General features: G+C 36.1%; 1 protein-coding gene across 1 annotated transcript in view; it reads left to right on the forward strand.

Annotated features, from left to right (window-relative positions):
* The window catches only part of MYO16 (myosin XVI), a 374,343-nt gene that overhangs the window by 138,276 nt on the left and 214,063 nt on the right, over positions 1-22,004 (forward strand). Inside the window, exon 5 of the mRNA XM_061996543.1 lies at positions 13,286-13,394. Coding sequence (XP_061852527.1) covers positions 13,286-13,394 — 109 coding nt within the window. The remainder of the gene's footprint in view (positions 1-13,285; positions 13,395-22,004) is intronic.

Genomic DNA, 22,004 nt, shown 5'->3' on the forward strand with positions numbered 1-22,004 from the left:
CTCCATCATGTCATACAGTTGGAAGATGTGTAGAAAGCATCATTGAAGATTTGAAGAGACAAGTATTAGAAAAAATTACAGAGTGTGGGAGGTTTGCTATGCAGTTGGCAGAAAGTACAGATATTTCTAACATGTCCATGTCTAAGCTTATGGTATTTACTAGATTCTATTTCAGTAACTAAATACATGAACTACTTTCTTGTGAGACACAAAAAGGAAGATGTGCCAAAGGAGATATAGTCTCAACAGTAAATGACTTTCATAAAAACAATTTTTTATGAAAAGACTGTGCAAGTGTAACTTAATGAAACAACTAGTGTGACTGGAGTAAGAAATGATTCTGGGGTGAGGCTGCAGAGATGGCACCGCAACTCAAATTCACTCATAATATGATTCACAGGCAAGCTATTGAAGACAGGAAGTTAAACCCAGAAGTGCACAAGGCCTTTGAATAGTAGAATCTTTACAATACTTTGTAATGAGATGGAGAGTGAACATGAAATTCTTTTGTACTCCACTGAGGTCCACTGGTTATCTTATGGCAAAACATTTAAAAGAGTTGTTGAACTTGGAGATGAGTTGTGCACTTTACAAGAAGACAAATATTCCAAATTTGCTGACCTTTTCTGTGTTCAAAAGTCACTATCACTAGTATGCTACCTAGCAGATGTTTTTGGAAAAAACAAGCACAATTAATCTGTCCTTTCAAAGTGAAGTTTTACAGTAAGTAGGAAAGTAATAGCTTTTCAAAAGACACACTACAGGGAGAACATTTTGAAAAGAGTTGTTTGATAACCTTTCCTTACTGAATAATGTTAGTGCTGAAAATTTTAGAATCATAGAATGATGGGAGTTGGAAGGGACCTGCAGAAGCAGGTCCACCTAGATCAGGTCACACAGGAACATGTCCAGGTGGGTCTTGATGACCTCCAAGGAAGGAGACTCCACAACCCCTGTGGGCAGCCTGTGCCAGGGCTCCCTCACTCTCACAGTAAAATAGTTTTTTTCTTATGTTTAAATGGAACTTTTTGTGTTCCAGCTTCATCCTATTACCCCTTGTCCCATATAGGTGTATGTTTTCCTTTTCATGTAATTGAAATTTGGCACAGAGTATACATTTCCCTTATTGTTGTTTTACAGAGTAACTTGCTGCAGTCCCATGCAGCAAGTTACTACTTTTTATATCTGAAGGGTTTTGATATCTGCTACACTTCTTCTTTTACACAAGCACGAGAAAATAATAGGATAATCAGCTGATCTGGCAAGTCCTCTAATTGCACACTGCTGTTCTGAGAAGCCAGTTCCATATTCAGATACTAAAGTTCCTAAATATATTTATTGTTTCACGGGATGACTTGTTTGTTGAGTATATAGATTTAATTACTAACTGGCAGAACAATGTCACCCTGAGTGTAGATTAAGCTGCCATACACTCCTTTCCCTGAGAATATGTTGATGTTATCAATCAACACAATGAATCTGTCTCATAACAAAAATGCAAATTAACTGGGTTAAATTAGCAGTTTTATACTCTTGGTTCCTTGTGTGAAATGAATGTGTTTATCTTTGCAGAAACTATACACTGTGCCCAGATATCATTTATTATGTACTATTTAAACTCTGTCTTTAAAACAGCAGGCATGAAGTACAGACTAGTCTTTATTTTTAAAGTGCATGTATATATATGCATATAGACTTTGACCTTTTCTCTGCATTAATAAAATTGTAATGTCTAATATCATGCCTGAAGTAGTGCTGTTTAATTTCTTTATGCCATTTGTAGCATATTAATGTACATATATATATATATTTGTGTGTGTGTATGTAATCTCAAGATGGACCAACCAATGAAAATCAGAACATTCAGCATCTTTATATTCCGAGTTGCATAAAATGGATATGAATGTGCATAAGTGGGAATAAAATTCTAGCTTCTCACACAGAGAAAGAAGACTATCCTGTTAAACAGTTAAACAGGTCTTCAATTTTTACCCTAGTTAGATTTTCCATCCTTGATGTTATTTACCTTGTGCCTGGAAGCTACCAGCTTTTCAAAGTCAGCTTCCAATCTGAATACTGAGACATCAAAATCAGCTTCCTTTCCTTGCTGCTCTATGTGGTCATTTTGTTTGTTCTTCCTTCATCAATGGTGGGTCAGGGTTGGAATCCTTTTGAGTGGATCTGCTAGGCAGAACTTTCCCCATATATGTAGACATGCATACCAACACACACACACAAAACGTAGTGGGAAACACCATAATAGTTGCTGTCCTATTTTCCTGTTTGTGCCCTGTACTTAGCAGTACTGTAGTTGATAATGAGAGGATGCTTTCTGTTGCTATTTTGCCTACAATAAAACTGTGCCTTACTAACTGTCCAGTGTTCAAATGATAGTTCTTACTAAGCCCAGGGAGTGATCTTTTTATTTCCTAAAGTATGAGATTTAGTTGACTTTATATAATTACAAGTAACTTTTACCTCTAATTGTAGTGCTGGATTTAAAGACTTTTTGTCAGGGAATCCCAAAGGCTCACTCCTTGCTGTGTGAAGGAGAATTTTCTTCTATTTGTTCTAAAAATCAAACACAATAATTTATTAGAGTGACCTTTTGTTGCAGTATCATGAGACAGGGACTGATCATTTTTTTTGTGTGCTTGTCATAATTTTGAATTATTACAATTAAAAATGAAAGTGTGTTCCTATACTGTTATCAGAGGCATTCAGTGCTTGAATAATTTCATTTTTTTTTCCATAAGCTCCACTACTGATGGGGAATGTGCAAGTCCCACGTGCACAAGCAGATGGGGAAATTTTAGTCTTTAGTCATCAGTGCTCTTTGAAGGTTCTCCTCTAATTCCCTTTTCTTGCCAAATAATTTGAGAGCTGGCAATATCAAGTAAAATACTCATCCTTCTGCACTTCAACCACCCTTTTAGTTGACCTTGTTAGAATCTTTTTCATTTTTGCAGCAGTGTTTTAAAAATAGAATTGAATGCTGTTGAAGGCAAATAGAATTTTTCTTTGTGATACAATATCATACAAATAGATTTTGCTGTAATTTCCTTATTGGCACTCTTTACCTCAACTTTCAGTATAAATACTAAATTACATTTCTTCTCAATTTTGTCTTGCCTTCAAAGAAAATTATTTGATTGAAAGATTTTAAAGTATGTCTTAGCTTATTTTTGTGACATTCAAACTGCTCCAACCAATTCATATCATTATCCCAACTAAACTTTTTTTTACATACTAAACAAAAAGGAGTAGCTGCTTCTTGCTTCTAGCTCCCTCCTGATAACCTAATGACTCTTTTTTGTCTCTTTTTTGAGAAGCTCTCACTAAAACTGTGCAACAAGTATTTTGACCTGAGTTAACTCTGTAAAGGAAGAAAGAAAAAAATATAGACACTGTTTTCTTTTTGTCATGCTTGACTTTGGAGATGAGAATCACGTCTATATAATTCTTCACTTAGCTGCTCTTTGGTATCATATATTTTTTTAATGCAAGGCAATTTTTTGGCAGGCAGAATATTGAAATACTGTTTTACATTAAGACAAATGCATCTCTTGGTATCAACATTCGCTCCCATAATTTCTTTTTTAATAAAACTTACAGGCAGAGACTGGAGAATTTGATATTTAAAGTCATTGCTATGTAGGAGCCCTAGTACTGGACTTAAATGTATTCTGCCCATAATCCAAGCTTATTGATGGAAATCTTAAATCCAACAAAACCTTGTAGATATATGCTAAGAGTCAGAATATGAAGAACCACCATGAAAGTTGACTTGCCACCTAATTAAAATCCAAGTAAATGTCTGTATGCCTTTAGAATTAATAGAATATTCCCAAGTTTTCTTGAATGTTGTAGTGCTAGGGCATGGAAATAGTGGTAACTTGAGGGAAAAAAAAAAGTTTGATATCTTCTTAGTAGGTATTAACTTTTCATCTCCTAACTGTATGCTTAGTTGTATTTTATTGGAAAGGTGTTACTGAAAACATACTATAATTTTGCAGTGTTATCAGAAGTGTTCAGTTGAGTGGGATTTTATTTGCCTTTTATATGCCTTCCAGCTGATGGGTGGAATTTAAGTCCCCATGGTGCACAAACAGATGGGAAAATGTTGGTCTTAAGTTTTCAGTCATTAGTGCTAATTCTTTTATCTTCTGAATGCATTAGTCAAACAGACTATGGCTGTCAAGCGATCCATAATATGTGCCATGACAGGCTTTTCTTTTTTTTTAAACTCTACTGAAAATCTTTTCTGTGAACTGACATTGCCTACATTCTATTAGTTTAAGTAAAAGATGCCTTATTCATGAATTAAATGAGTGTCAAAATGGTTGTGGAACTGAGGTGATTTTAAACTACTGTTTTTGTTATTCATGTGAAGTAATTCAACAGTCAAGAAATATGTTTTCAAATACAGTTGGATATTTTTGTGTGCATTTGTGATCATAATGTGTACATCTGTATGATATTTTTTATAAACAGACACTGTATTGGCACGTTTATTTTTAACCTTTCTGAACCAATGTGTCAGAGGTTAAGATGCCTGGGATTTTTAGAAGATTATAATGTTCTTTATGCACATTAACATGGATACATAAATCCTGATTTCTAGATTATAACATAAAAGTCCATTTTGGCTAGGGCTTAAGTTGCATATTCAGGTTTTGATGCCTGTTTCTGGAACTTGGAACCCTGAAGGGCCATGAGTTAAAGAACTTGTATCCACATGGCAGCTGAAATACTTTACGTACACAAGAATGAGTAAAGTTCCAACTACATTTATATGCAAGTTCCTTGACTGGTCTAGCATGTAGCTATGAGGGGAAAAGTAGTAATAGCATAGCATAAATTTGTATTAATACAAATTAATATATTTTAGCAATCTCGTATTGGTGTAAAAAATTCAGCACTGAGTTGTCTCCTGACTTCCTTTAAAATGTCTTGTCAAAGATAGGCGATTACTCCTGTTTCATTTATTTTATGTACCCAGAGGGCACTTACAAGGCTCTGAATTCAGCTTTGTTTCTGTAGGCTGTGTTGTCAGAGACATAAGGGATTGAGCTTTGTGTTTGTGGTTTTATGATGTGGAATCAGGCATGCTGAAAATGAATTCAAACCTTTACTTATATCACAAGTTAAGCTCATCCAGATGGCAGACAGTTCCTGCTTCTTGTGAAAGAATAATTTTGTAATGTGACAGGCATGGGTTTATAGACAGTAGCAACTCTTACAGAGTTTAAAGCCCTGAAGTAGAACAAAGATTGCAGACAGCTTATCATCAGAATCTTTTCTCTGAGAGAGGTGCGAACTCCTGCTTCCAAGGAGATGCAGGTAACCGTTGACTCAAGGTTATACAAGAAGTCCTTGTACGTGGTGTACTGAGCCAGCCCTGTTTAAAGAGCTGTGCTCTCTGCAAGTCTATTTAAAAGGAAGAAGTTTTTCTAGTTGTGTTAATGGAGAATTTGTTTTCATGAATATGCCTTAGCATGATGCCCTCCTATGGAGGAAATCACCTGAGCATTTGTTCTCTGCATTTTCTCTGTAGCTGTACAAGCCTATGTAAAGAATACACAGAACATTTGTTAGTTTCTCAACTTGCAAGCATGATAGATGCAGTTAGGTCTCTACAGTTGTTACTTTGATTTGTGATTTACAGAGTTGACTTCTGAATTGCTGTATGGAATTTTGATTCTAGTGTAGACTATTTTGCTAACAGATACTGAAAAGAAAGAAAGAAAATATTTTCAATTTGGAAGGTGTCCAGTGATAGAACAAGGAGTAATGGACATAAGCTGAAACACAATAAGTTCCACATAAACACAAGCAAAAACTTTCCTGTGAGAGTGAGGGAGCCCTGGCACAGGCTGCCCAGGAAGGGTGTGGAGTCTCTCCTTCGGAGGTTTTCAAAACCCACCTGGACATGTTCCTGTGTGACCTGATCGAGGTGAACTTGCTTTAGCAGAGGATTGGACTGGATGATCTCTAGAGGTCCCTTCCAACTCCTACTATTCTGTGATTCTGTGAAGTTCCAATCTGTTTGCATTTCTTTAATACTTTTAGAAGTTCATGTTTCAATAAATAAGAATTTACTAAGGAGAAACTTATTATTTTGGAGAAGTTATGCCTAGGTCTAGTATACATTATGGTTGGAGGATGGTGGTATTTGGATGTGGAACTTTACTACCTGCAAGTAACTGAACTACCTGAGAGAAGTTATAGTTTTTTATTTGTAAAACATAATACTTTGAAACTCATATCATCACTCTTGACTTATTGAAGTCCCCTTTTATTGAAGATTAGGTGTGTCCCCTCAGGCTGCATTGATTTTAACTGCACTAAAGAGGATGGAAAACAGACTTGTGTGAGGTTGCTTTTACACAGCTGTTTTTTTGGTTTTTTTTTTTTCCCTTTGAGATATATTAAAAGAGGCTGCTAGGATTAGCTGTATAGCAGATATCCCTGTTTGGGGAATGGATTTCTCAGTCCCACTCCTGTCTTCCATGAAAAGGAGTTCTGTTGTCTTTTTTTTTTTTTCTTTTCCTTTGACAAGCTACACTAAGGATCATTAAAGCCAAAACAGAAGCTAAAGCAGCTTTGAGGTGATTGTACTGTTTGCCGTGGACTATAGCAGAACTTAGGTATCTTTATAGATGGCTTATAAATATTTGGATCCCTCTTCTGTTCTCTGTCAAGCCCAGGGGGGAAGAATAAAAGTAAAAATTTAGAAACAGGTAAGCTGCATGGTAGACTCTTAGTTCTGAATCTGATCAGGAAGTAGCTGGCTTCTTTTGACTTTTTGTTTTGTTTCAGGAATCCTTGCTTTATTCTAGAGTCCATAGAAATAGGTTAACTATATTCCAAATATCTTAATAACTATATCCTAAATAGCTTAAGAATCTTATCATGGGGAAGGGGCTTCCTTAAAGATTTATGTGGAAAAAGTTAAAATGAAAGTATTAAGACTGCAGTTAGCCTTCTGAGAGACAATATGTAGATTTAGTTAAATAGTTTCCAGATTGTTCTATAACCAAAAAGAGAAAACAAAATAAGTAACAGCCTATGTATGTCAATTTGGTTCTTAGAAAGCATGTAAGCCTAGATTATGATGTGAACAGGTAGGGGAACTATCAGCAGAAGATGTATAATTGTAATCACTAAAAACCTCATTTGTTTTTTCCCAGCTCTTCTAGTAACTAAATTGTTATTTCTGTGAAATAACTTCCTGCCTACAGAAAATCTGTTGTTGAAATGAGTTGGAAGAAAAACATGCTTTTGAACTGAGAGCAGCTGCTCATCTCATTTAATCTTTTATTTCATTATCTGTGGTTTGCTAATGTGGAGAAAGCTTTGACTTTTTTTGACCACTGCCTTGAGAATAGTTCCTGTCCTGCTTAGTGTTGTGAATTTGTGAAAAGTGAGATCCAATGCTAATGACCTAAAACACAGTACTGTGTAGGGTAACTTTATCCCTTCTATGTTGTTAATGAATGAGAGTCAAACAAGTCCAATATGAGCCACAAAAAGAGGAGCTATCTAGATTTCTGGGATTTGGCATCTTGAATAAAAATTTATTCAAGCCTTTGATGTCAGAGAGCAAGATTGCATGACACCATGTGTGATTTCCTGGGTGTTTCCTTGACTTCAAGCAAATACAGCTTTGTATCCTATCCTAGTGTTGCTTTGTTTTTGAACTGGTTGCATACTGAGGGCTTTTGGAAGGATGTAGCATTGGCACAGTAACCATAGTATACATGAGAGCATGAATATGTGTATGTGTAAACTTTGAGTGTTCTTCAGTGAACAAAACCTTTTAATGAAATTAATGCAAAAAAAGTAGATTGATAAAGGGAGGAAAAGTAACTATTCATGTTACTGGAAGGGAAATGCAACAAATGTTGTATGAAGAACTACATATAGTGTTGATCTACTTACATGGTTAATGCCATCTTCTAAGAAGGAACAGTTTGTAAATCATGTGAGTATATTTAAAAATGAGGGAAAACTGAATTGTCCAAACTGTTTCTAAAAAAGCACTAGCCTGTCCCTGTTGGGGGTTAATATAGAAGCAAGAAATAGTGTGTAAATTTTGGTGTATTTATGCCCATATAAATATATAATTTTTTATATACATGGAGTTTGTATAGTATAATAAAATGGATTACCAAAATAAATAAAAATAAGAATATAAATAGATATCAAAACCTCAATTTTGTGGGAGGCTGACAGGTGACTGCATAAATTGCACATGGCTAGTACACTGTGGATTACTTGAAACATAGTAGCAACTGTGTAGAAACCTAGTAGTAGGAGAAAAAGGGTTTGGTTTGGTTTGGTTTGGTTTGGTTTGGTTTGGTTTGGTTTGGTTTTCATAGCAACAGGTACATTAATGAGGTGGTTGTTTCTGCCTCTGTGTTTTTTAAATTTCTTTCTTTTTTTGTAGCCCCGTATTCCTCAGTTTATTCGTTGTTTCTGATTGCCTTCATAAAGACTCATGAAGCCAATGGTGGTAATCCTAGGTAAAAGAGGCAATGTCTGGGTCATGATTTCTACAATGAAAATTATTTTGTAACACACCTGGACTTTTTTCTTCACAACTAAAGCTAAATTAGTTATTTCAAACGTTTAAATAATCTGCATAGAACATAAATTTGAAAGAATAATGTAAAGCATGCAACAGAATACAGGACTTTAAGACTGAATTTCAGTGGATCATATTCAGACTTTCTTTTGAATCATCTTTTCTGAAAACAGAAGGAAAATCTCTCCTTTCACTATCCAAAGGTATTTTCTCTTTGGCAACAGGCTCTGACTGGTCATACGAGGATAGTGTGCAAATCTGGCAACATCTACTCAGTTATTATTGATCACCAGAGTTAACTCTCATGTTTTGTCTACATATGGATGTCATTCTGCATAGCAGAGCATGCACATAGTTGCATTCTGTGTATTAAAATAGATGTCTTTGGGAACTTGTTTTAATAATGGATTTAAAGACGTTCCTTCTGCAGTCTTTCTGAAATTGAAGCCATTTGTCATTTCAGGCAAATATTTTTTCTGAAAAATGATTTTTTATATTTATGAGATATATTGGATAAAGTTTTGCAAGTCATTTATCTTTTTATTGAGAAATGACTTGAGAATAAGAATAACTTGAGGATGGATAAGCTGGTAATTTTTCAAGTACACTGAGCACTACATACAGAATTTCAGTGGGTGGATAAAACATTTGAACTGAAATGAAACAATTATGGAATTGCGTTTTGAATATAAACAATGTGTACATAGAAATTTGGAAACTGTAATAGCAGCAGCCTGGGGACAGTATTCCTCATATTTTCTTCAAGAGTTATGAATAGAAACCTAAGAACAAAGTAGGGCTATATTCAGAAACTTGGAATTCCATCAAATTCAGATCTAATTTCTAATCACGTCTGGCTTTCTTATTGTCTGGCCTACAATGCCATATATGTAACAATAACACTCAAGTTCTTTAGCACAGTTTTGATTGTCTGAATTTGAACTAAAAGTACAGTATTTGAGACATTTGCTACCTGCAATATGTTATACATCTTTGTTACACTTCGTTACACTGTCTATGCATTAGCTTGAGCCTGCTGCTTTTCTGCTTCTGAGTTTGCCCCTCTCTTTTATTTATTCTTCTGTAACCCCTACCAGTTACTTGTACCAGCTTCTACCAAGTCTTCTGCCACCTGTGGGGCTGCCATCTTTACTCGTACAAGTAGCTAAGTATGAAGTTGGCTTTATAATTAGAAAATAAGATTCCAAAGCTTTCAGGACTGGCAATATCTAACTGAACGGTACCTGGGGATAAAATAAATCCTGAGCAACTGAGAAGTCTATGTCACATTTAACAGCAAGTAATTTCCAATGTATTGCAAGCAAATGTGTTATCAGAGTGAAGAGCAAGAAATGCCCATACTATGAGAACTTTGAAATATTGATGTGTACAATTTGCATCATACTGACAGCCTGTCACACAGTTTTTGTCAAGATATTGCTCAATACACTAAGGAAGGGAAATACAATGGAATTTCCCACCTTTCTATACCTAGAATGGCTTTCTTTCTAAAGCACACAGGAGTTCGGTACTTGCCATAACCTACATGATGCCAGCAGTGGGAGGCTGCAAGCAGGGCTGGAGTGAAAAACCTACCCAAAAGTGAACCAGGCAGAAGTCTTAGGGGGAGTTATGTCTCTGGCAGGACTGTGGCTAGTGAATGAGCCCATTGCCAGGGCTATGGAGGAAGAAACAAGGAGCTAGCAAAGAAAGGAAAAAACAACATGCTGACCCCAATTTCCTGCACTGCCCACAAAGCATAGCATGTGGGCAGCAAGGAGATTGGAGACAGGAAAGGGAAGGAGTGCTGTTTCAAAAGGAGTTAAAATGATAACAGGGTCAGTAATTAAAATTTTGTTAATTGGCCACTATATTAAATAAAATTCCCCAAAACAAAACTTGTTTTAGAACCACTAACAAATTTTCCAAATTACAGTGTTTGTGGCTATTCTCAAAACTTTTATTACTGTTCTTAAAATTAGATTTGCTGGTCAGGCAAGTCAAACAGCCTTCTCCAATGAGGTGAGTATCTTGGTGGGTGAGAGTTGGATGTAATTTAACTCTATTTTAGTAAGGCTTTTGACACTGTGTCCCATGGCATCTTCATAGAAAAAGTGTGGGTTAGGTAAGTGAGCAGTGACATGGATTGAAAACTACCTAAGGATCTGGGCATAGAGCATTGTGATTGGCAGCACAAAGTCTAGCTAGAGACAGTTCACTAGTGATGTACCTCATGGGATAACAGTCCCATTCAAGGTCTTTGTTAGGGGTCTGGACAGTGAGACAGAGCACAGTAACTTCATAGATGATACAGAACTGGGAGGCAGACATGATACACCATGTTAAAAATGCTTATTAAAACTGTTTCTTGATGAAGCAAGATACTACTTTTCAATGTGCACCAGTGTCCAGAATTGCTTGTTTAACTGAATTCTGAGAGCTTCTTCTGCCTCTGCTGACACAGCTTTCTCTAAACTCGACCTTTTGTTTGGGAGCATTGTGAACATTTCTTAAGAAATGAATTAATATAGAACTACTCAATAAAAATTACTTGAAGCCAAATAATTGCATGTTATATCATTCTTTTAGTGACATTATATCTTAAAGGGGAATAAAAAATATGCTGCTGGCCAAGTTAATTATGCTACTTTTCTTGAATATGTTAAAGATCTTTTTCTTTCTTAATTTAACAAAGAAGAAAAAGTATGTAGGTTTGGTTCATTATTATCCTCCTGACCTCCTTCTGACATTGCATATAGATTATTTACATGAAGGGAAGGATAGATACCTTCAAGACTTCCTGCTTTTTTATTGTATGCAAGTCAACTAGATTAAAAAATATTTTACTTCCTTGATTTTACCATCACCAGCAAATTCATATAGGTCAGTGTGCACAAAGCAAAACTAACAAAAATCATGCTTCCTAGTAATGCAACAAATGCAATAACTGGTTCTTAAACCATCCTGCAAAGATATTATGACCTTCAAATCCTTCCTTTATTTGATTTTTCATCATTTTAAAAATTTTGTCTGGCAGGACAGGAAAGTAAAAATTTATTTTCATAGCAATATAATGAATATAAGATTTTATACTTTGTGTCTTTCCTTATAAATCTCCTTCCATTCGTTTTCACTAAGCGTGAGAGTCAACTCCTCTCATCTAATATTATTTAGCAATGTAAAAGCTACACATCTAATCTAAATTTGCTATCTAGGTTCCTTTTACAGTCACGGAAGCAAAACAGGAACTAAAAAAAAAGTCTTGCATTTAATAGCAGGATAGATTATTTTGTTATGTAGGATAGTGTCTATTAGGATATCTGACGTGTTTGAGATTGCTGAAGTGAGTCATTCCTTGATACCTGTCTGTCCCTTCAGCACTGTGATGGAAACCCAGGAGATTACCTAAGACCAGCAGTCCAGCCTCAACACCTTAGGTTTTGTGACTTCAACTCTACATGAATTTGCTAGTTTTTCGTGTCACTCAGAGTCAGGACCTGAGCACATTACAAGTTTTTCTTTGATACAGTCCTTATAGAGTAAGCTCCTGAAATAAGCAGTTATACCTTGTATTAATAATTCCTTAATACATTTGACCTCTGCTGCTGTGGTTTTAAGAAAGGCTGTCCTTGGTACCCCTCATTTTTAGTAGCTACACTTTTTATCATACAAGCTGTTAAGAAAAGTAATTAAATTTGCCAGAGGTCACTCTTCTTTAATAATTCCTTGCAGTTACAAGTCCTAGAGAGAACACTTGAAATGAATTAAAGTTATGACCTTTTAAAGAAGATACATGACGTTTCACTGTAATGTAAACTTTTATGCCCACCAGACATTTATAATGTTTTCAAGGATAAGGTGAAAACTTATTTTAAAAAAAGAAAAAAATGCCCTTCATAGTGCAAAACTTCACACTAACAATATTTAACATAGAACATACTAACTTCCTTATCATGCTGGTTGTTTCTTTTCAAGCTTCTCATGAATCTATTGTGATCTTGCCTGCCACCTCCCCCGCCCTCAACTCGGTCTCAATGGCTCCTTTTAGTTATCTGTCTTTTATATTGAGTTTTGAATGAAGCTTATAGAAATGTCAGTCTGTCTCCTTTAGGGACTACAGTTAAAATCATCAAGCTTACTTTCATTGTCTCCAGTTAGTGACAGATAGCAATTTTATTTAGCAAGGGATGGTTCTCTTTGAGGTTGGAGTGGTGTATGAGGCCATAAGAGGTTGGGCTGACTGTCAAGGTCAGCCTTACCAACTGTCTACCTGTCCCCACTGCATGGATGTCTCTGCTGCTTGTCAGTCAGCTTTTGAACCACTGCCGTTTACTGTATAGTGCTTTAAGGCAGACTGTAATCTGTGACAGCTTACTTTACTTTAAAATGCTGTGCTGCAAATAGTGATGGTTCCAAAACACACTCATGAGCAGCTGAGCAATCTGTGATTGGACAGCTAGGGTGACAACAGTGTCAGCTGTCCCAAACAAAGCTACTCCTTTTTGACATTCAGGAATCCTTTATTTTGTCTTTGCTTTTTATATGTTTTGATTTGATTTGTTTCAGGTTGGTAATCAGCCTGCTATCTAAGGACCCCAGCTTTGAAATATTTTTACATGGAAATGTGTAAGAACTCCAATAGTGGCTTGAAATTTCACTACAAAATGCTAAAATGTTTTTAATTCTCTTCTATAGGCTGGAGCAAATGTGCTACTGCAAGATGTTAATGGAAACATTGCACTTGATTATGCCATAGAAGGGACTGAATCTAGCAGCATCCTTCTAATGTACTTAGAAGAAAATGGTAAGTTAGCTCTTCAGCTTCTGGAGTGTTTTTACAGAACGTGATATAAAATCATAAAGGATGGATATTGATTTGATATAAAACAGCACTGAAGCCAATGAAACTATATCAGTTTGAAGGTGAACAGGTGGAAGGTGATTTGGAGTCACAAAAGTTTTCAGTGTGTTTAGATTAGAACAACTAAGAACAGTCAGTGGTCATTGTCAGATTTGCTTTGACCCACTCATATGGAGCTGCTAGAATGGGAATTCAAAGAAGAAAAACTGCAATAATACAGAAACTTTTTAAACAACTAATTTCAGTGTGAGGACCAGGTTTCACATTTATTTCATTTCACATGTGAGTAATGTATAGCCTCAGAGTACTTTTTCCAGCGACAGATTGTTAAATAAATAAATCCCTGCAAATCATCTGAATGGAAGTGTATGTGAAATTCCATAAATTACTCCAAAATGTTAGTATTGGGTTTGTTTTGTATTGAGAAAACACTGTAGCTCAATTTCTATTATGAAGTATGCTTAATATGTTATAGATGACAGGACCTGTATTGAAAAAAAAGGATTCACCAATTTCATAAGGGTTCTGAAGTGAGATTTCTAGCATTGCTTATGACTATTCTAGATTGTCCTAACATTGTGTGTGGCTTATTGTAACACTGAGAAAAAAATTATTAAGCAGAAGTAATGAGCACTAATATAAAAAAGTGTAATTTCAACATTGTTTCCATATAAGAAATAATTTTAAACAAATTATGTTTCCTTGCCAATCTAAATTACGTTTCCTTTCAAGTGTTCGTTAACAGGAGTTAATGAACACTTAAAAGAGAAGTCAGCTTCGACTGGCAAGGAAATCACACTTAATGTTAGGTCCTGTACTCTTAATCTGTATCATTTCCACTGTATTACAAAGATATGTTTTGTAATTTTGCTTCCTTGGTGCCTGGCAATGTCTTCACAACTTATGAACTCTGGATTTGGATTTTTCTAATGGCAAGACAGGTATCAGCTTCTAACAAACTTAATTGCCTTGCAAAATGCGGATATTTGGAGTCTAAATGTTCCAAACACTTTGGCTGATGTGGTATTTAACATGTAGCATACAGCAAGCATATAGCATACAAGAAGATATCTGCTTACGTGCAATTATTAATGCAGATCTATCAGAAAACACCTCCTCTTTTCTTGGTTTAACTCTCTTTTTTTTGTTTGGAAAATGAAATAGATTTGTGAGGAGAAAAAAACAGATTTGCTGATTTCTCAGCAACATGTCTACATTGAAAGAACTTATGTGGAACAGTGAAATTTTATGACTTACCACGCTGTCAATGTTACCAGTAGCTAGGAGAGGCACCATTCCTCATTAAGCAATGAATCTGTGAGTGTGAGAAGTTTCCAGAGAAAAAACCCTAAACATTATGAAGGTGAGAGCTACCTCTGCTAACTTTAGATGGCTAACCCTAGGCTAATCATCAAGACATTTTCTTATGGTTGATAGAAATAAATAAGAAATCATATGTGTCGTTTCAGCTCTTCCGAATCTGGTTAGGTGAGGGGCACCAACTTTCAGGACTGTTTATTTCTCCTGACTAATAAGAACTTAAGTTGACGCTCTATATTTTATACTAGTGGAGTAGATCAGTCCTGCCACTTAATTGCAGTACCCTGTGAAATCCTGACCTTTTAGTGATAAACTAATCCAAGATATCCAGGGCTATGTTAGGTTAGGGATTCTACAATCTCTCTGAACTTTCATTCCAGTACTGAGCCCTCTTCATGTAATGATTTTTCTTACTATTTTCAGTTAAAATTTTCTTTGTTATTACTTACACCTACAGCTTCATGTTGTTTCATTATTTATCTCCAGAAAGTGTCTTTCTTCAGAGGTGCAATGAAAATATTGAAAAGTGTAAAAAGGGTGGATTTTTTTCACTATTTGTTCTGTTTTATTCTGAACCTGGCTGATTATTGGAATCACTAAGGAAGTCCACCTGGCACCTTGCATAACCTTTCTTTAGATTAATATCAGATTTATGTTTTAAAGCAAAGCTTTTTGTTTCATTAATGCCATTTTAAAAAGTCAGCCTTTAAATGACAGCTAGCATATTCTTTATTTTTAGAGGCAGAATGTTCTACTGTAGAAGTGTGTAAGTGAAACACTGATGATAGCAGGTGATCCTTATATTTCATCTTTTTCCTTTAGTCTATTCTTAATATTTAATCCTTTGAAGAATGCAACATTTTTGTTGACTTCCTTTCTTGCTATTTAGTTGCATAGAGGATTAAATGACTCAGATATAAACTACAAATGAGTGACAGATATTTCTTTGTTCCATATTTGACAAGTGACAGGAGGTGACACATTTGCTGTGTAGTTTGTTTCCAAAAAAGAGGTTTTTCCCTCCAAGATCTCAGGCTTCATCCTTCAGAAGGATAACTGTGTTCCAAGAATATCAGTCTTGTTATTTGACCTGAGAAACAGTATCTGGGTATTCACTCTTTTTTCTTTCTTTTTTTTGACAAACTGAATGCCCTACACATCTGAAAACAAAATAGTGTATCTTTTTTTGTCAATTGTGTAGTGAAAGTTTATGCACTAGCAGATTATTTCAAAAATAGAAGAAAACAGTCTGTTGTGATATTGTTTGAAAAGAACAACCACCTTTAAATAACATATCTACCTGAAGGTATAGATGGCTTTTCTTTTTCTAGTGTGACACAGGTACAGGCAAAAAAATGGTTATTGCTTTTCTACAAAATACTCTTTTTGTTTTTAGCAGTTCTCTTTCTGTGAGGTAAATTGAATTTAAAATAACTAGTTATAGGTTATTGACCTCTGATAGTAATAGAGATTTCATGTACTTAATCAAAATCTTTTATATTATTCCAATCCATGTGAATAATGGACCTGTTTTGTTTTGTGGATATTAAGGGGGTCTTATTCAAATAACTTGGAAAACTGTATATAAAGCCGAAGACATGTGTAAGTCTGATTGATTTAGGTAGTTTTTTATGGTTTATATTAGTTAAAATATTGTGCAGAATTCACAAAAATAGAGCATGGTTTATTAAATTCTTTCAAGCATACGGATTATGTCTTACTTTTCTGCCACAAAGTAGAAGGAATAAATTTCTTTTTCTGTCTTGCAGCAATATGTCAAATCAATAAAATAGAAGCTGAAGGTTAGTACAGAATGCAACATTGAATACAGTGTTCAACATTAACCAGAAACAGCCAACCTATAAATTACTACAATAAGGAGATTTTCCCAGAAGTCAACAGTTAACAACCTAAGAGAAATGGCTTGTGTGGGAAAAGGTGATTCAGAAAGGTAGTGGGCAAAGGATTAAGGAAAAAATACTGTAAGACTGACTTATACAGTGATCTAGAACATGATAAGAAGATAGAACAAAAATTATTTTGGTTTAAAATTTAAAGTAATTTTAAATTATTCATAAAATTTGGTGTGGTTGGACTAAAAGCCAAACTCACATCCATCTGCTCTCATTCTCCATCCCAAGCAAGAGGAATTAGGATGAGTAATCTTGTGGTCCAGGATAAAGACAGGAAGATTGCTTACCAATTACTATCACAGGCAAAACAAGCTTGACTTGGGGAAAATGGCCAATTGGAGTAGATTAATGTAGTGAGAAACAGAAAGGCAAACACTGAAGTTCCACTTTTCCTCCCCCTTTCTCAGGCTTTACTTTACTCCTTCACTCCAGACTCCTCTACCACCGCAAGTGGCACAAGGGGATGGGAGAGCTAGTCAGTACATACCAGTTTCCTTCTGCCAGCTCTTCATTTTCACACTTTTCCTCTGCTCCAGTGTGGATTTTCCACAGGAATGTCCATCTGCTTTGCCATGGATCCTCCATGGGCTGCAGGGAATCTGCATTAGTACCTGGAGCACCTCTCACCTTTTCTGAACTGTTTCTCCCTCTTTTTGTTCTATCTGTCTCTCTGTCAACTGTTTTCTACTCTTCATTAGATACATTTTCACAGAGGTGCCCCATCAGCTAATTAGACTCAGCTGTGGAGCTGAGCAGACTTGTGTGTGGTCCACATGGGACAGCCCTTGGCCTCTTTCCACAAAAGCCACCCCAGCAGACCCACAACTGCCAACACCCGGACAATATGTCGGGTCATGTGTTTCTCAACACTGACACTTTCTATGAGAATAAGATCAAAATTAAAATCCCAGTTTTCTATATTTTTCATCAGTTTTGATTGTTTTAATTGAGAAATCATTGCTAATGTACTACAGTAAGAACTAAAATGTCAACATGCACAGATTGTTAGCACTAAAAATCAGTGAACTTAAACTAAAACTAAATCCCTTGATATATTTTCTGTTTTAGAGATATATCCAACATCATCTTGATATCTGCTTACAATTTTTGTATTCATAATATTGATGCAGTAGGTTGACAGAAAAAAGGCAATCAAAACCAAACAGCCTCAGGACGATTCAAAGTTTTTTTACTCTGATTCTTGCTGACTGGGAACCACCTACCCGTAAGATTATCACACACACAGAAAAAAATCACCTGTCTGTTCTCTGCAGAGGGCTTGAATAATTTATGATTGAGGTACGTGATGGTGTTACCAATGAGGTGTTTCTGTAATTCTTTTCAAGTCCTTAAAAATGAAGCACACAAGAAAATGTGTCACATTGAAAATGTCATAGTTGAGAATGCTCATCTGTCTTCCATTGGCCTTTGTGTTTGCTAATGTAAACTTTAACAAGCTGTTGTCATTTTTATATTTTTTAACTCTTGGGGAACTCGCTTTGAAGTCTTAGACTCCTCCAGATATTTTTGTGTTTTCAGCAGGCAAATATATGGGTATCTGAATTAAAGAAAAAAGTCCGTCATATGGAAACATTTTGTTACCCATGAATTTCTATCAAAGGGAAAACCTTAAAGTGTGCACTTTTGGCACTTGAATTAAGATTTGCAGTAACAGCCAGTAGTTAGTGATTTACTTTGTAACAGATGCTAGAAGGAAAACAGACATCTCCTTGACTAATACACTTTGCAAAGATTTGAAAAAAGGTTGTGGAGAACATCAGAAAGTGGATGCCTTTTAGTATCCTTTCAAACAACTTGCTGACGAATAGTCTAATTCTGTTACCATCAGAAATAAATTGTATTTTTGTATAAAACAACTGAAATGATAACCTTTAGCAATATAGAAAAAATATTTCTGTGCCTGGAGTGTACCCACAGCCCCTGCTTCCAGTGATTTGTCTGCCTGTGTTCAAAGTCAGCTCAGATATGGTAAAGCCATGTAACCTGGGAGCAGTAAGCTGAGAAAAGAGTAAAGTTATGAGGCGAAGGTGGGAGAAGCCTTGTCATGATCCTTCACCCATTCTTTGGCTCAAGAGACACATTTTGGCTCAGGTCCTTGACCTTGGTCTTTGCTTGAGGTATGCCTATGCTCAGTCATGAACCTTGCTGATCTCAACCCTGAATCACTGACTTGATTTTCCGTCATCACGTGATTTGGCTGGATTTGTTGTGAGAAGCTTTACTAGAAATCACAGGACTATTGATTTGCACTGATACTCATCAGAAAACCTGATGGATTTTGTTGTATGCATGTTTCTTTTGGCTGTGCTCTGGTCACTACCCTGCCTGCAAAGTTCATGACTGAGCATAGGAGTGAAAAGAACCTTCCTGTGTTTACAGAAAGTGCAGGTATAGACAGGGTGAGACAAAGCTAAGGAAAGAGAGATTTGCTTTTCAAAGCTGTTGCAAGTTTTTAACGTACATTTGTGTTTTCAAGATGATACTGATTTCTCCTAAAAACTGTTAAGCCTGCTGGAGAGTGAGACATGCAAGTTACAGAAAGAGTGGCTGCTGGATGCGTGCGATGGATATTTCCCAAAGAGTGCTTCAGTGTTTTGCTTTTTACTGGTGATAGCAATGAGTGTTCCTCTTGCAGATGGAGCGATTTGTTAGTACTGGACATTTCTGAGGAAAATATTTTTATAGCAATTCTCAGTTCTGTTTGCCATGTGTTTGTAACCACTCTTTGAAAGTTACTTTCCCTCTTTTTATCTGAGGTTTTTACATTCCTTTGGGTTGTCAGTTCTGTAATTATATGCAGGAGAGGGTGAGAGTGCCAAAGCACATGAAATGGCCTTGTCAGGTGTTTTTTTTAAACAGCAAGAAGTAACATAATTTGTAGCTTTTAGGTTATGCTCCTGCCTGTCATCAGCACTGATCCTCATCACCAAAAGCTGTGCCCTGCAGGGTCACTACTGTTTTGACTGTTCCTTCTCCATCTCACCTCCTTCAGAATTTGTGAGGGCATAGTTGTTGTTTTGATTTTACAGGGTATTTGGAGCATATTTTTCATCTCATGACTTTTTGTTTTTTTTACTTTTTTTTTTTTAATGTTACTCCTTTCTCATAGTACATGTCAATTTGATTTTCGTCCTCTGTTCATGATGGCAGTTGTCCCATTTCAGGTGAACATCTAAACTGAAATTCCCCTTTGAAAAGCAGCATGGAAGGTCATTCTTTGATGCAGGCACCAAGAGTTACTTACTCTATGAGTAACGTTTTGTTGCTTCATCAAAAGTCATGAAAAGTATCACTCCCTGAGGAGGGAGAGTGCATTCTTCAGAATGACAAACTTGCTTAAGGTAGGCAGTTATTGACAAGGTGTCCTTGTTTGGGCCTCAGAGAGTGATACATGTGGACATGGTAAATCTGCTTCTCAGCTCCCTGACAGAGAAGCCTTTACTCCACAGGCTAATATTTCCTGAGTTTTTGGAATTAAAAATTTCTGCAATTCTAAGATTGTAATTTAGATTATTTTTTCATGTTTTTATTCTCTTTTCTATAAAGGCAGAGGAGAAGAATCTCTGTTGCTTTTTTAACATTTTCAAAACTCCTTTGGAGATCTTATTAACATTTATGAGATCTTATTAACATTTATAAATATCTAAAGGGTGGGTGTCTGGAGGTTGGGACATCCTTTTTTTCTATAGTAGCTAGCAACCGGACAAGGGATAATGGGATGAAGCTGGAACACAAAAAGTTCCACTTAAATATAAGAAAAAACTATTTCACTGTTCAGGTGAGGGAGCCCTGGCACAGGCTGCCCAGAGGGGTTGTGGAGTCTCCTTCCTTGGAGGTCTTCGAGACCCACCTGAACATGTTCCTATGCAACTTGATCTAGGTGAACCTGCTTCTGCAGGAGGGTTGGATCTCTAAAGGTCCCTTCCAACCCCTACCATTCTATGATATTTACAAGATAAAGCCTGTGGAACCATGTGACTGTGGTACCTCGCTTGCCAGATTGTTTACTGCCATATGTTTAATGAAATGTGTATCATTCCTTTATACAACTATTAGTTGTATAGTTGTATTAGTAAAGCTATCTTGAAAGTCACATGTGCCTTTTGTTGCTATGTAGCATTATTTATGCATTTTTGTCTGAACTGATGTATCTAATTGTATTTTTGATAGAATGTATATAGCAATTGATGCAGCTGCAATCTTTCCTTGATTTTTTTTCTTCAGCATGAGCAAAATTAATCTTTCAACAGCCTTTTTTTTTTTTTGTGGCACCAGACAGCATGCACCAAAATTCTATAAAATGCAATTTACAAGATGTAAGGATCAATATTTCACTGTTAGTATAACAATATACTGAAAAGTTAATTCTCTGACTGTGATGAGCGTAAGTCAGTAGTAAATTACTAGAAAAGGCTGAGTGGACTCAGCTGGCCTCTGGTAGCTATTACTGAAATTTCCATAAAATATGATAAACCAAACAACCTGATAATAACTGTGTTTTGCTCTCAGTCTGGGTTTTTTTTACCTTCCTGAGCAAAGTCAGAAACTAGTATTTCTATTTTGTGAATTGTGAACATAGTTTTAATTTTTAAGTGTTTGAAGTATTATTCTTAAAGAGTTAGTATGTTAATTTCCATCTGTTGCCTCTCCTTGAAAGACAAAACTTATTCTAATTGTTTAATGCAGACATCAAGAGGAAGAAAAAAAATACATAATTTCTGACAGTAGTACTTGAAAATCACAGAGTAAGAGAATCATAGGTGTTTGAAGGGACCTCTAGTCAAACCTCCTACTAAAGCAGATTCACCTTGATCAGGTCACACAGGAGCATGTCCAGGCAGGTTTTGAAAAGTTCCACACCCTCTCTGGGCAGCCTTTGCCAGGGCTCCCTCACCTTCAGAGGAAAGAAGTTTCTTCTCATTTTCAAGTGGAATTTCTTGTGTTCCAGCTTATGCCCATTACCCCTTATCTTGTCACTGAGTGCTGCAGAAAAAAGATTCACCCCGTCCTCCAGGCTAAACAGCGTCAAGCCTCACAGTGTTTCCTTGTAAGAGAGATGCTTGAGTCCCCTGGTACCTTGCTAGCCTTCCATTGGACTCTCGCCAGAAGTTCCATATCCCTCTTAAGCTGGGGAGCTGAGAACTGGACACAATACTCTAGATAAGGTCTTATCAGGGCAGAGAGGAGGAGAATAATTCTGTCTCAACCTGCTGGCCACACTCTTCTTGATGCATCCCAGGATGCCATTGGCCTTCTTGGCCATGAGGACAGATTGCTGGCTCATGTTTAGCTTATTATC

This window comes from Colius striatus, chromosome 1 (assembly GCF_028858725.1).
Source record: "Colius striatus isolate bColStr4 chromosome 1, bColStr4.1.hap1, whole genome shotgun sequence".
NCBI lineage: Eukaryota > Metazoa > Chordata > Aves > Coliiformes > Coliidae > Colius > Colius striatus.